Source organism: Hypomesus transpacificus, unplaced genomic scaffold (assembly GCF_021917145.1).
Source record: "Hypomesus transpacificus isolate Combined female unplaced genomic scaffold, fHypTra1 scaffold_42, whole genome shotgun sequence".
Classification (NCBI taxonomy): Eukaryota; Metazoa; Chordata; class Actinopteri; order Osmeriformes; family Osmeridae; genus Hypomesus; species Hypomesus transpacificus.
Window position 1 is genome coordinate 2,125,118 of NW_025813938.1, and position 11,890 is coordinate 2,137,007.

At 44.4% G+C, this 11,890-nt stretch overlaps 3 protein-coding genes across 6 annotated transcripts; 2 read left to right on the top strand and 1 right to left on the bottom strand.

Moving 5' to 3' along the window:
• Window positions 1–75: 75 nt before the first annotated feature.
• rsrc2 (arginine/serine-rich coiled-coil 2) lies at window positions 76–4,769 on the top strand. Of its 3 annotated transcripts, none has more exons than XM_047016753.1 (10): window positions 76–182; window positions 789–939; window positions 1,069–1,109; window positions 2,102–2,274; window positions 2,361–2,492; window positions 2,645–2,782; window positions 2,899–2,975; window positions 3,143–3,435; window positions 3,536–3,625; window positions 3,811–4,769. In XM_047016753.1, exons 1-10 carry the CDS (start codon window positions 177–179, stop codon window positions 3,994–3,996), a joined length of 1,287 nt encoding a protein of 428 aa, XP_046872709.1. In that variant the 5' UTR covers window positions 76–176; the 3' UTR covers window positions 3,997–4,769. The 3 variants fall into 3 exon arrangements, with proteins under 3 accessions (XP_046872709.1, XP_046872711.1, XP_046872710.1); XM_047016755.1 differs by having other exon boundaries at window positions 2,645–2,761; XM_047016754.1 differs by lacking the exon at window positions 76–182 and adding an exon at window positions 195–681.
• si:ch211-110p13.9 (uncharacterized protein LOC562347 homolog) lies at window positions 4,416–6,642 on the bottom strand. Of its 2 annotated transcripts, none has more exons than XM_047016758.1 (4): window positions 6,245–6,642; window positions 6,052–6,151; window positions 5,791–5,924; window positions 4,416–5,710 (listed from the first exon to the last, which is right to left on the bottom strand). In XM_047016758.1, exons 1-4 carry the CDS (start codon window positions 6,371–6,373, stop codon window positions 4,937–4,939), a joined length of 1,137 nt encoding a protein of 378 aa, XP_046872714.1. In that variant the 5' UTR covers window positions 6,374–6,642; the 3' UTR covers window positions 4,416–4,936. The 2 variants fall into 2 exon arrangements, with proteins under 2 accessions (XP_046872714.1, XP_046872712.1); XM_047016756.1 differs by having other exon boundaries at window positions 6,022–6,151.
• A 65-nt stretch (window positions 6,643–6,707) lies between these two features.
• Window positions 6,708–11,883, top strand: zcchc8 (zinc finger, CCHC domain containing 8). The gene is made up of 14 exons (XM_047016751.1): window positions 6,708–6,917; window positions 7,347–7,389; window positions 7,487–7,561; window positions 7,646–7,745; window positions 7,844–7,921; window positions 8,008–8,111; window positions 8,221–8,286; window positions 8,377–8,437; window positions 8,547–8,680; window positions 8,803–8,945; window positions 9,078–9,193; window positions 9,366–9,452; window positions 9,657–9,768; window positions 9,929–11,883. Exons 1-14 carry the CDS (start codon window positions 6,746–6,748, stop codon window positions 10,972–10,974), a joined length of 2,337 nt encoding a protein of 778 aa, XP_046872707.1. The 5' UTR covers window positions 6,708–6,745; the 3' UTR covers window positions 10,975–11,883.
• Window positions 11,884–11,890: the final 7 nt, after the last annotated feature.

Consider the following 11,890-nt stretch of genomic DNA (forward strand, 5'->3'; position numbering starts at 1 on the left):
TATCGGGGGATGTTTTTAATCTCCTGGCAACTCAGTGAGCTACCACCTGATTGGTCCGAAGACGCCAATACGCGGAGATGTTCAGCTGGCTAGCTATTCTAGAACCTTTCCAACGAGCTAGCCAACGTAGCTAGCGAGGGAACATAACCGACCGAAAGGTTTCTTTCGAGTTAACCATGGCGGTGAGTGTAGAATATAACTCTCAAATTGTACATGAACATCTAGTTTATAATTAAATGTGATGTAATGCATTAGCTACCCCGCTATTAGTTTGCTAACGTTAACTTGAAAACTACGATAGCATATCCGCTACTAGCTACCCGTTTCGTCAAGATGGCGTTTGAAAGGCTTTATTGACGATAATATGGCTAAGCTATCGGCAAGCTAAGCCCGATCGTAGGTAGCCCAAATGCTTTTGTATCTGCTACTCCAGTAGCTGGCTCAGTGACGTCGTTTGCTTTTTAAGTGGTACTAGTGTAAACTACCTACCACACTGCTAGCTGTCTTTGTTGTGCTGGGGGATTATTTTGTTGTTGAATACTGTAATGTAGCTTACTACTGTTGGCAAAATTACGTCACGTCACGGAAGAATCCTGTCCCACGTCTGACTGGACTGGCTAGCTAATGTTACACGGCGTATCGTGGGGAAGTGATGGCTAGCTATTGACTAGCTACTTTATGGTACAAATACGTCATGTCCAAATATCTCTCATTAATATTGGTAACTACTCGGTTGTAATAACTAACTTGCTGTTATTGACTTCCTGTTGTGTCCCTTTCTAATTCAGGCAAGTGACGCCGAATCGATTGACCTTCCCATGGCTAACTCATCTGATTCACACAAGAAGAAACACGGTATGGAGTCTAAATCCCCGAGAAGCTCTAAACATCATCATTCACGATCGAGGTCACGCTCTAAGGACCGTAAACGGAAATCAAGTGAGTGGATTGGAATATTGGTCTGAGTAGGCAGTGAACACATTAATTTCACATTGGTATCAAACAAGATTTCGTCCGTATTTGGTTGTAATACAGTCTGACAAGATTTCGTGTTCTTGAAATTAACAGGCGACAAAAAGCACAGACGAAGTCGAAGCAGGAGCAAAGAGGTAACTAATCACAGTTCATTCAATGAACTAAACACACTTTAGCATCTCTTGAATGTCAGTGTTGATTATAAAAAATTAAAAAACAAACAAGTATTACTTAAGGTAAGTATAAATCATCAGGTTTAGTGAACTTTGGGGGTTCAAGATGCTACAGAAAGGGGCCTTATTTTTTTTTAACCATAGGAGATTTTATTTTTTTAATAAATCTTGTGTGTAGATCACATGATAACATTTCTATAATAAATCATACTCAGCGTGCTAATGCACGAAGAGACACTGAACAGAAGACCCACCTGACATAGCAAAATTATATGCCTACTTCTTGGAAAGGTAACTATCAGTCGTTCAAACTCATTTGTCTCTTAGAACAGAGTATGTAATTGAAAAGTAAGGACAAGTTTTGCATCATTTGCAGACTGTAATGGAATGGAATCGATTAGACGTTTCTCTGTTGTTGCTATTAAACCTAAAGAAAAGCTCCTCTCTAACCGTATTGACAAAATTCTTACTTAGCTGCCATTTTAAGTCATGGATGCATGAACTTGTTTAGGTATGGAAGCTAAAGGACAAACTGGAACTAAGATGATGATACTGTGGTTCACCAACACAGTTTTATCTTCCCTTTGAGTGCCTCCCAAAGGTGTTGCATCATCGTGATTTAGCTATTTGAAATGACATTATTGGGACAGTAATGATGAATGTGAACTCATTTCTGCTTGCCCACATATTGTCGTTATCAATATGAAATTATATTAAATTGGTTGTTCACACCTTCTAGGTCCTTTTTCCCCCCTTCTCCAGTTAATCTTATTAGCCCGTAGATGAAGAGATTAAAATGGATTTAGTATCTAGATCTTGCATATATCTTCTCATGGTCGAGTTAGGAAGATAAGGTTTTATCAACTTAAGTTGGTATATTTTGTCTTCAACCGTGGTACTAACTCTCTTTGTTGCACTATTTTCCTGAAAGAGACAACTTCTTCTTAAAACAGGCACGTAAAAGGGACTCTGAGAAGCAGTCAAAATCCTATAGCAGGCTGGAGGAGGAGCAGAGTGACAGAGGGAAGGAGAGACTTGCACCTGAGAACGGGGAGGAGAGACACCGCCGAAAAGATAAGAAGACCTCCAGGGGGCGGAGCCTCTCCAGGTCGCCCTCACGAGACAAGTGAGTCTTCGAATGATCGTTTCGTTCTGCGCGATGAACGTAAGTTTTTGAAATCTCACCCGGTTCTTATTCCTCGCGGCGTTAAGGCGTCATCGTAGCAGGAGTCGGGAGAAACGCAGGTCTCGGTCTCGTAGCCGGGAGAAGAAGAGGAAGGCGAGGTCTCGCTCGGGATCGAGGACCAAACACCGGCACCGCAGCAAGAGCCGCAGCAAAAGCAGGTTGGCTCACCTGCCCGGCGCCCCACTAACACCCGTGTCAATGTCTCAGATTGTGCCTATGGCTTAAACTTCCATGATCCTGTCAGCCAAAGACGGTATTAAACAAACCTTTTTTGTGTGTGTGTGCGCGCGTTCTCTCTCTGCCTTCACAGGGAGAGGAAGAAGAGAGTTGAGAAGGTGCGAAGGAAGAGTCGCAGCAGGTCTGGCAGCCCCCCAGCTTTCAGAGGTAGAAACACGGCCATGGACGCTCAGGAGGCCTTGGCCCGAAGGTACCACAACTTAGAGGAACTGTGAGGCCGACACGGGTTTTCTTCAGTATCTTCCTGGATATTGCGTAATTTAGCAGCTTTTCAGCTTCCGGAACCCGAGAAACTTAAAGCAATTGTCGTTCTCCTTTCAAACCCAGGTTAGAAAGAGCTAAGAAACTTCAGGAGCAGAAGGAGAAGGAGATGTTGGAGAAACAACAACAAGAAGTAGTTACAGGTGAGAAATCCAAGAGACTCTTTGATATTGTTACTGATATAGTCAGTAGTTGTCAGTGGTCATTATTGCCCGCAGAGCCAAATGCAAAACAAACACCAGCTCTTGTGCTAATGCTAATTCGATTCCAACTGTCGAGCGCTAACGTTCGTTTGTTTTGTTTGTCGTAGTGCCCCCTTTGATGTGTGATACCGTTGCGGCTGCTGCTGCTGCTGCCGCCGCCGCGGCCGCTGCTGCCGCCAACCCCGTCCTCAACGTGGCAGCTCTCCTGGCATCTGGAACCCAGGTCACTCCCCAGATCGCCATGGCAGCTCAGATGGCGGCCCTGCAAGCCAAAACGTTAGCGGAGACTGGGATTGCTGTGCCCAGTTACTACAACCCATCTGCTGTTAACCCCATGAAGTTTGCAGAACAGGAGAAGAAGAGGAAGAAACTGTGGCAGGGGAAGAATCAGGGCATGAGGGTGAATTCCTTTTTCACTTTAAAATATTTAAATATATTTGTGGTTTGTCTTTGTAATCCTTTTTTTTTTGTATATTACTCATAAGATTTCTTTTTTGTAGGACAAGTCCCAGACTGCAGAGTTGTGGGAAAAGCTGAACTTTGGCAACAAGGACCAAAATGTTAAATTTCGCAAACTGATGGGCATCAAAGTATGTATTTATCAGTTAAACTAAACGCTCTCACCCTTGTTTGTTTTCAGTTGCTAAATCGTATCTAATTTAAACTTGTTTTGGCCACACTATCGATGATATATTTTCACACTCTATTTCCCTGAGCAGTTTTCGAGCCGTGTAAAGAGCCGTCCGTTCTCTAAATCTGGCTTCTGTCCTTGCAGGGAGAGGAGGAGGGGGAGGCGTCTAAACCACTTAACGACGAAGGCTTGAAGACTCTGCAACAACAGGAAGAAATGTTCCGGAACCTGGACGTCCAGTACGAGATGGCCAGATCCCAGACCCACACTCAGAGAGGGATGGGCCTGGGCTTCTCATCATCCTTCTCTCGAGGGATGGACACCATTTAACCACAGCCCACGTTTCGGTTCCTCTCTTTGTACTACCCATTAGGTTTATACACTCACACCTAGCCCTCAAGTTTGCATGGATGTTACATCGGATCTGTAATTTATTTAGTCATCACATTTGGAAACATTCTCATGCTAAATGTCAAGTCTGTTGCTGGGTTTGTATCAATGGGGAATCTGTACATCTCTCCAATTATGCAATAGATTAATAATGCTGATGTTTGGATCTGCAAAAGAACTGTAATTGCATTCTTTTTCTTTTTTACTAAAATGTATATATTTGTGATGGTTTGCAATGGAACATGATGTAGATCAAGTGGAATAATCGTTTACATTCATATGCCAAGATTTAATGACATTTCTGATATCAACAAAGAAACATTGCGTTTCGGTTTCCTCTTAAAGGTGCAATAAGTAACGTTATCAAAGAAATGTAGATATGAGAATTGGTGCCCCCAATTCTTGTCTGAACTTTGTGCTTTCCTACAGCTTGAGTTTGGCAGTGGTTTCTAAGCCAATGAGGAAGGCGATTAGCTGGAACATAATTGGCTGGAAGTTAGAGGACTGCTTCAAAATTTGAAATTGACATTCCACTGGCACTGAACTGCTATTCAACTTCACAACATGTATATAGGGGGAGAAAACTGTTTTTACTGAAAATCTTACATATTGTACCTTTAATTGCTTAATCTCCTGAATGGTAATCTGATGTATAGGGATTGTTTCACAACATTGTCCAAATTACCAATAAAGTTATAGGTTTGTGGAAGAAATAAGATTACTGTTTCATATTTTCTTGATGTAAAAGTCCCTCAACATTCAATACCCTTGTATTATCTGGTTTGACTGACACAATTTCACAAGAGTGCAGTTCTGAAGATGCCTTAACATCTCAAATCATAACAGTAGGAAATATTCCACCACATCTCTCAGGACTATCCTACTTGCATATTAGACTCGAGTACAAAACATGAGCCACGCCAGTGATGAGGTTATGATTCGCAAACTCCAGGATGAGGAGAAGGATGGGGTATTCACTCTGTCTCTTCCAGTGAGTGGAGTTATCACTGAGGCCCATCCAGTGGAGCAACAGAGTCCTCATGGCTTCAGGAAACAGCTCCGCAGCAAGCGCCTCCGCCGGAGGCAAATCGGAGATCCGTTCGATGTGCTGCACTTTGAAAGTCTCGACCTGCTGGCTGATGCTGCTGTTAGCTGCATGGAACTGCTGGCCGAGCCAGCGGCCTACAGACTGCAGAAGGTGGCTGGAGTACACTGAACCGGTCGCTTTGCTCTCGAGCAGCGCTATCACCGTGTCCGCCAAGTCTCTTTCCTCCGGTGGCGCGCTAACACAGTGCTCGATGTGCTCCAACAGCAGCAAGATGGTGCTCCTCTGATCCATTCCCAGATCACCCTCAGCGGATAACTTGGCTTCCAAGCTCTGGAGTTTTTGACTGAGGGTAGAAGGTCTCTCGAGAGGGGAGCAGTAGTCGTGATCGGCGGAGGAATCTCCTGAAAGCCCAGACTCGGTCAGAGGGATGTCCATGTCTGGAGATGGATTCTCCTTAAAATCATGACTATGCTGGGTGATAAGTTTGAGTTTTAGGTCTTTGTCGTACATCTCTGTGATGTTCTGTTGGGGTGATGGATCAACCTGCACACTCAGATTGTAGCTCATTTCCAGAGGGCTGTCGTCTATCTGTGCCTTCCATACATCCTAGGATGAGAATAGCCATGTTTGTTAATGAAACCCCCAAAACAATTTGTGAAAGTTGCACGGATGGTGTAATGAGTCACCTGGAAGTGTTCCAAAACAGTGAGCTGTTGTTGTTTACTGTACAATTCAAAAGCGATTCGGAAAAGACCTTGGATGCTGTAGAACCACAGACAATTGTTGGCAGTTGGTACCCTCAGCCCATGGAACCTGAACGCTAAAATTTTATTAACAAAATTAGATGATACATATGGAGGTGAAAATTCGTCTCTTTTTATGTACAGCATCAACATTAACTGGTGCGTTTAACGTACCCGAGGAAAAAATTATCTTGGTAGCCAAACCTTTCTTTGCAAACTTAGCATGGTATCTGGAACGGTTCTCGGAGCGAATGTCAGTAACGGAGAAAAGATCGGCTCCTAAAAACAGCGGGATCATTCCCCTCTAAAGGAGAGAAATGACACGGTGAATATGATGGTTAGTTATCTAGTAGTTGCGTGTCAATTCAATGAACTGCACAACAATAAGCATACTCACCTCCAACGGAGAAGTCAGCTTAAAAGAAGTTGCATTTGCCAAGTAAATAAAGCGAATTTTCTGCGTTCCTCCATCCCATTGAGGTAAGTGGATGGTTGTGAAGGGTGCCATGATAAAAAAAATCTGCATCAGCTGATATCAGTCACATCACCGATCACCAACATCGTGCCGAATAAACCTTAACTTGAACGGATCTTGCCGAGTCAAACGTTTTGACTCACCCACTCAGGGAAAAACAATACTACAAATTCGGTCATAGCCTGCAAAGGTATGATAGCCAGGGTACCAACACGAGAAAGCGTAAAAAAATTGTGTCAATTAATAAACTGAACGTATCAAATGCACTTTAAGAACACTGTTGAGCGTTCGTGTTTTGAGGCCTCTTGTCTCGATGAAGAAGGGGTGGAGCGTGTATCTTGAACACGTGGCATGGTAGAAGCCAATGAGTGATATTGTGTGTATTCGTTTGGCCCTCTGAACTCAAGACAATCCACAGTGAAGATGGCGGAGGTTGATTTTGGTGACAGCGAGCTCTTTCAGCAACTGGATGACAGTATGCCTGTCTCCTCTCACATTCGGTTTACTGATCAGGAAACGGATCAGGAGGACACTCCTAAATTTAAGGAGAAGCTGGGGGGGTGTGAGGAGACGAACCAGAGGCTGATAGAAGAGAATATCCTTCTTGTGTTGCTAGCAAATCAGCTAGTTTAGCTAGCTCTAGCTACCTAGAGCTAGTGGTGTTTAAACGTGTTTTGAGATGCGTCGCCAGCTAGCAAGCTAATAGACTTTATTTCGTAGATTGATGTGGATGGGACAATACATAGCTTGCGCATTCAAATTACTTTCCGGTACCAAATGTATATTCTTTCAGTTACACTTATTTCTAATGCATGAACACGTACGCAATAAATCCGCTTGCTGTTTTGGCTCCGCTACTGGTTTCGTTTCAATGAAACCGAACTGACCAATAATCCAACATACTTTGTAATTTCCCCTGTAAGATGTCACACTTTTCCTCATTCATAATAAGTGAGGAAAAAAAGTGACCACGTGTTCCTTGACAGTCATAGTCCACGTAATAATTTCCTTAAAAAATGCCCACATCAGGATCTGAAAAGGAAGTTGCGCACCCTGACAAGGCCAAGGTAATTGACACAACTCCAATTGAATGCACTTCCATAAGTTGACTTGAACATTGCACTGTTATCTTTTAACGTTTTCTGTCGTATTTATCTCACCCAGCGGGCTCCTTGTTGACAACATTAAAACAGATGGGCCGCTTCTTCAGATCCTTTTTGCAAATAACAGCATCTCAAAGTAGGTGGATGTTTTGTTCCGAAATAAACATTTATTTTTTAGTATTCAAATAATGCGTTATGTCTAACTAGTTCTAACTCCCAGGCAATGCCGTCAAGAAGTTGAAGACTGCGTATGCAGTGTCATTCAGAAACATCAGCAACAAGCAATTGAGAAAAGTTCATCCTACAATGTATCCCCTCAGGTATTCAAACACGTGTGTAAAATCAGTGTTTCAATGAAGGTTAGCAGGAAAAACATGGGTAAAAACTTATAATATCCAAAACATTATTTTGCTTCCAGGCTTCAAGTTTTGTTATGGAAGAAGATCACACGTTCAAAACCCCCTGCAGCATCAAAACAGTCACTGAGGCCTTCAGTGTGAGTCTGCAATCTATGCTCCTACCAGACCAGGGTTACAATATAATTCCTTACCAATTGTAATTCTGGTTTCTGACTTCCTGTAGATGGTGGGAAGTGTCCTGTATTTCACCACGTTCTGTCTAGACAAACTTGGACAGCCGTTGCTGAATGAAAATCCTCAGCAGACGGATGGATGGATTGTCCCAACGTATCTTTCAGCCTGCCAAAATGCTGCCCCTTCGCGTAGCAGTCTGTCTGTGTGTGTCTGTGTACTGTGCGTGTTTGTCACAACTTTGAGTTCCTGAATTGTTGTAAAGATATCAGCAGGTGTTCAACCAGGTCATTGCCGTAGATGGCCAGGAGGTCCAGATTAAAGAGAGAAGGTGAGCCAGAGCTCTTTACGGTCTTGATGTGAAGAAAACCTGTGGTATAGTGTTTCGGTCTTACTGCTAATTGTGTGTGTCTGTGAACAGGTCTAAACCATCCTGTTTCAACTGTGGGTTAACCGACCATCAACTGCGAGACTGTCCAATGGTAACAAGCCTCAAGTCTGTCTGTCCATGTGACTGCTAACTTCAGTTGTCTTTAGACAACTGCTTTTGAATCCCCTCGCCAACGTTTCTCTGAATGTTGTTTCTCCCAGCCAAAGGACATGACTCGTATCAATGAGAAAAGGAAGGAGTTTTCTCAAGGCAACAACCAGATATCAGGCAACCAGCGCTACCATGCAGAGGAGGTGGAAGAGAGATTTGCCAAATACAAACCTGGCATCCTGAGGCAAGAACTAAACAAAATGAGTCAAGTCGCAAGTGTATCGATTCTTCATTTTAGTAGTACAAGTGGAGATATTGGCTTAGTAGTGTGCTTTGATTCATTTCTTTGTTTGTGGTGTTGGATAGTGAGGATCTGTTGAATGCCTTGGGAGTCAATATGAACACTCTCCCCCCGTTCATCTACCGGATGAGACAGCTAGGCTACCCTCCTGGCTGGCTCAAGGAAGCAGAAACTGAGACCTCAGGTCTCACGCTATACGACGGCAACGGTATGGTTCCAATCGAAGATGGCAGTTGAACTGAATAGCTACAGCCGTTCTGGCTGAGGCACGTTTGAATCTAAACAGATATTCACCAGGCAGCTTTGCATGTGAACTGTTCAATTTCTTCTTCTTCTCTAGTGTCGAGTGACGGTGATCTAACAGAGGAAAACGATGGACACAGAATCTCCTATGACGTGTCCAAGCTAGTAGATTTCCCAGGCTTCAATGTATCTACATCACCCACCGTGAAAGATGTGAGTTATCTATGGCGTTTTAAATGTTGGGCCATCAACGAGTACCCTCAACCCAGCACCTCGCAATAAACCTGTTCTTGCAACTTGAATATAAGCTTGACACTCATTCAACAAGCACAGTGTGTGGCGATGTTCAACTGTATTTTTAAATGTATTTTCCTTTCACTTACAGGATTACAGGCTATATGGCTCAGTTCCAATGCAGCCTAACCACTTGAAGGAAAACTATGCTGCCTATCTGTCCAGCAGTTTTCCAACGGTATTGCTACCTACTTATGCCATGCTTGAATTCAATTGGAAAAACCATTTGCATCACCCTCTATCAGCCTTTCTCTATCCTGGTCCTCGGGACTCCCTGTCCTGCATGTTTTTGATGTTTCCCTCTTCCAACACAGCCGATTCAAATAATAACTTGTCAGTTGGGTGTGCGCACAAAATACAAACAGTTTTATTTTGTTTTTAGACGGACTCCAACTGCAACAAGAGACGACATGAGTTTGAATCGACGCCTCGGCAGACAAAGAAGAGACGATCTAACTCCGACAGTCACGGTTCAGACATGGATGTTGATTCAGGTGGAGTGCTCAGTCTGGGCCAAGCCTGGTTTATTTGAAAAAAAACCCCATCAGCTACAGCTGCACAACAGAAGGGGGGGTTTGTTTCTCCCGGATCTCGCTTGCATAGCTGCAAAAACGTTTTTTTCTCCTAACGCTTTCTCCCGTCTCTCTTGTCCAGATTACAGTTCCCCCCGACACCACCGGAGCTCAGACGGTTTCCAGTTTCAGCCTCCGCTTCCTCCCGGCTCACCCTCCTTCGGCTCACCCCCTCCTTTGCCCCAGAGCACCCCCCCTGCGACTCCCACTCCACCCCCTCTCCCCAAAGGTACCCCTCCCCTTACCCCCACCAACGGCTCCCCAGCTTTACGTGGACGGGCCTGGGGAAGTGGTGAGGAGGCCGGGGCCGGGGCTGGGGCTGGGGAGGAGGATGCTTTGACCCTGGAGGAGCTGGAGGAGCAGCAGAGGCTGATCTGGGCGGCATTGGAAAACGCAGACACAGCCACCAACAGCGACTCGGAAACGCCTGCCTCTGGAACGCCTGCCTCTGGAACGCCTGCCTCTGGAACGCCTGCCTCTGGAACGCCTGTCCCCAGCTCTCCCAGCATCTCCACCCCCGTCCATGTTGACACGGAAACAGAAATGGAGGAAGGTGATACTGAAGAGGAGCAGGGCGCGGTTGAGCTGCCCGGTGGGAGCCAAGAGGATGAGGATGGTGACGGTGCCACAGTGCTCGCAGTTAAACCCAGTGAGCTGCTCATGGCACAGGACAGTCCACAGATCCCTGAACAAATGAGAGTTCTAGAAGACAGTCCTGAAAGCCCTGCTCCAAAACAGGCCCAAGAGGAGAGTCCTGAAAGCCCTGCTCCAAAACAGGCCCAAGAGGAGAGTCCTGAGAGCCTTGTTCCAATGCAGGCCCAGGAGGAGAGTCCCGAAAGCCCTGTTCCAATGCAGGCCCAGGAGGAGAGCCCTCTCAGCCCTCCTTCTATCAAGGTCCAAATCCGGTCTCTGAGTCCTGAGTCATGCCAGGGGGCAGTGGAAAGTGAACTTTCAGAGTCCACAGGGAAGGTGTCAGCGGTGCCCCATCGGAGTAAGTTTGCAGAGGGCATCATTCCATTTGAGGACACTCCAGAATACACAGAGGTTGCCGAGGCGACTGGGACCTACCTACGAATCAAAGACTTGCTGAAAGGTTCCCCCCGAAATCAGTCAAAAAACAAGAAGTAAGATGAGGCATCTATGAATTATTAAATTCCAGGGACACTTCGTTATTTTTTTGTCGGTCTGTGGAGCTATATTTTTTTATGGAGATGTAACAGAAGTTGGCATTGGAACAGTTTGATGGCATTCAAACGTATTTTAATTATTTTTCTTTGTAATTGGCTACATGTCTTTTTTGTGCATTGCTCCTGTCAATTCAGGTTCAACATGACTTTCATGTTCTTCAAACCACTTTTGTAGCAATGGTAACAGCCATGTTGCCCTTTGGGTTTTTATAACGTGTTTTATGTACTGACATGTTTTTATCACCAATTGCAAATATATTTGTAACAATATTTAACTTGCGCCCTGAAATCTCTGCACACATGGCTATCATTGGCAACTTTTATCTGTGGACGTTATTTTGACTGGTCACCATTCTTTTTTAACTGGGTAAAACGGATCTTGTTTAATCATGTAGCGATCTCATTTAAGAATCGGAATATTCGTTCAAATGTTCAAGTTGTCAAATGTTATTTTTGGTTACAAGATTTCAGTGTTCGTAGAATGACTCAAGGGGGCAGCAACGTATTGAAACTCACGCTGTCTATCAGGAATACGGCTCGGTCTCATAAGATCAACAACATGCTATGTTCCTCAAAATACAAACGCATTGAAATGACAAAGTAATCTAGGGAAGGGCTGATAATTGATGGCCTAAATTTGTTTGTTACGTTTGTTATCAGTCAGTGTTTTAGAGTGGCACGGTCGCAAGAAAGTCCCGGGTTCGATTCCCGCTTTTGACTGTTGGTATTGAGGGTGGGCCTTTTATAAAAACCAATGCAAAGACACATTTCTTCAGTGGCCCTAACGTGTGTGTGTGTGTGTCCACATTGTGACATTAATAAAGGATTATTCGATCTTTGTAGGAGAATATATCAGA

Bases quoted from the DNA above. Each gene is read 5' to 3' on its own strand.
- zcchc8 (XM_047016751.1), top strand. From the start codon at position 6,746: ATGGCGGAGGTTGATTTTGGTGACAGCGAGCTCTTTCAGCAACTGGAT. The intron at 8,681-8,802 runs GCAAGAACTAAA...GGTGTTGGATAG, and splicing joins TACAAACCTGGCATCCTGAG to TGAGGATCTGTTGAATGCCT. The intron at 9,194-9,365 runs GTGAGTTATCTA...TTTCACTTACAG, and splicing joins CATCACCCACCGTGAAAGAT to GATTACAGGCTATATGGCTC.
- rsrc2 (XM_047016753.1), top strand. The intron at 2,275-2,360 runs GTGAGTCTTCGA...CGCGGCGTTAAG, and splicing joins AGGTCGCCCTCACGAGACAA to GCGTCATCGTAGCAGGAGTC. The intron at 2,783-2,898 runs GTGAGGCCGACA...TTTCAAACCCAG, and splicing joins TACCACAACTTAGAGGAACT to GTTAGAAAGAGCTAAGAAAC.
- si:ch211-110p13.9 (XM_047016756.1), bottom strand. From the start codon at position 6,373: ATGCAGATTTTTTTTATCATGGCACCCTTCACAACCATCCACTTACCT. The intron at 6,152-6,244 runs GTGAGTATGCTT...TCTCTCCTTTAG, and splicing joins AGCTGACTTCTCCGTTGGAG to AGGGGAATGATCCCGCTGTT. The intron at 5,925-6,021 runs GTACGTTAAACG...ATAAAATTTTAG, and splicing joins CAAGATAATTTTTTCCTCGG to CGTTCAGGTTCCATGGGCTG.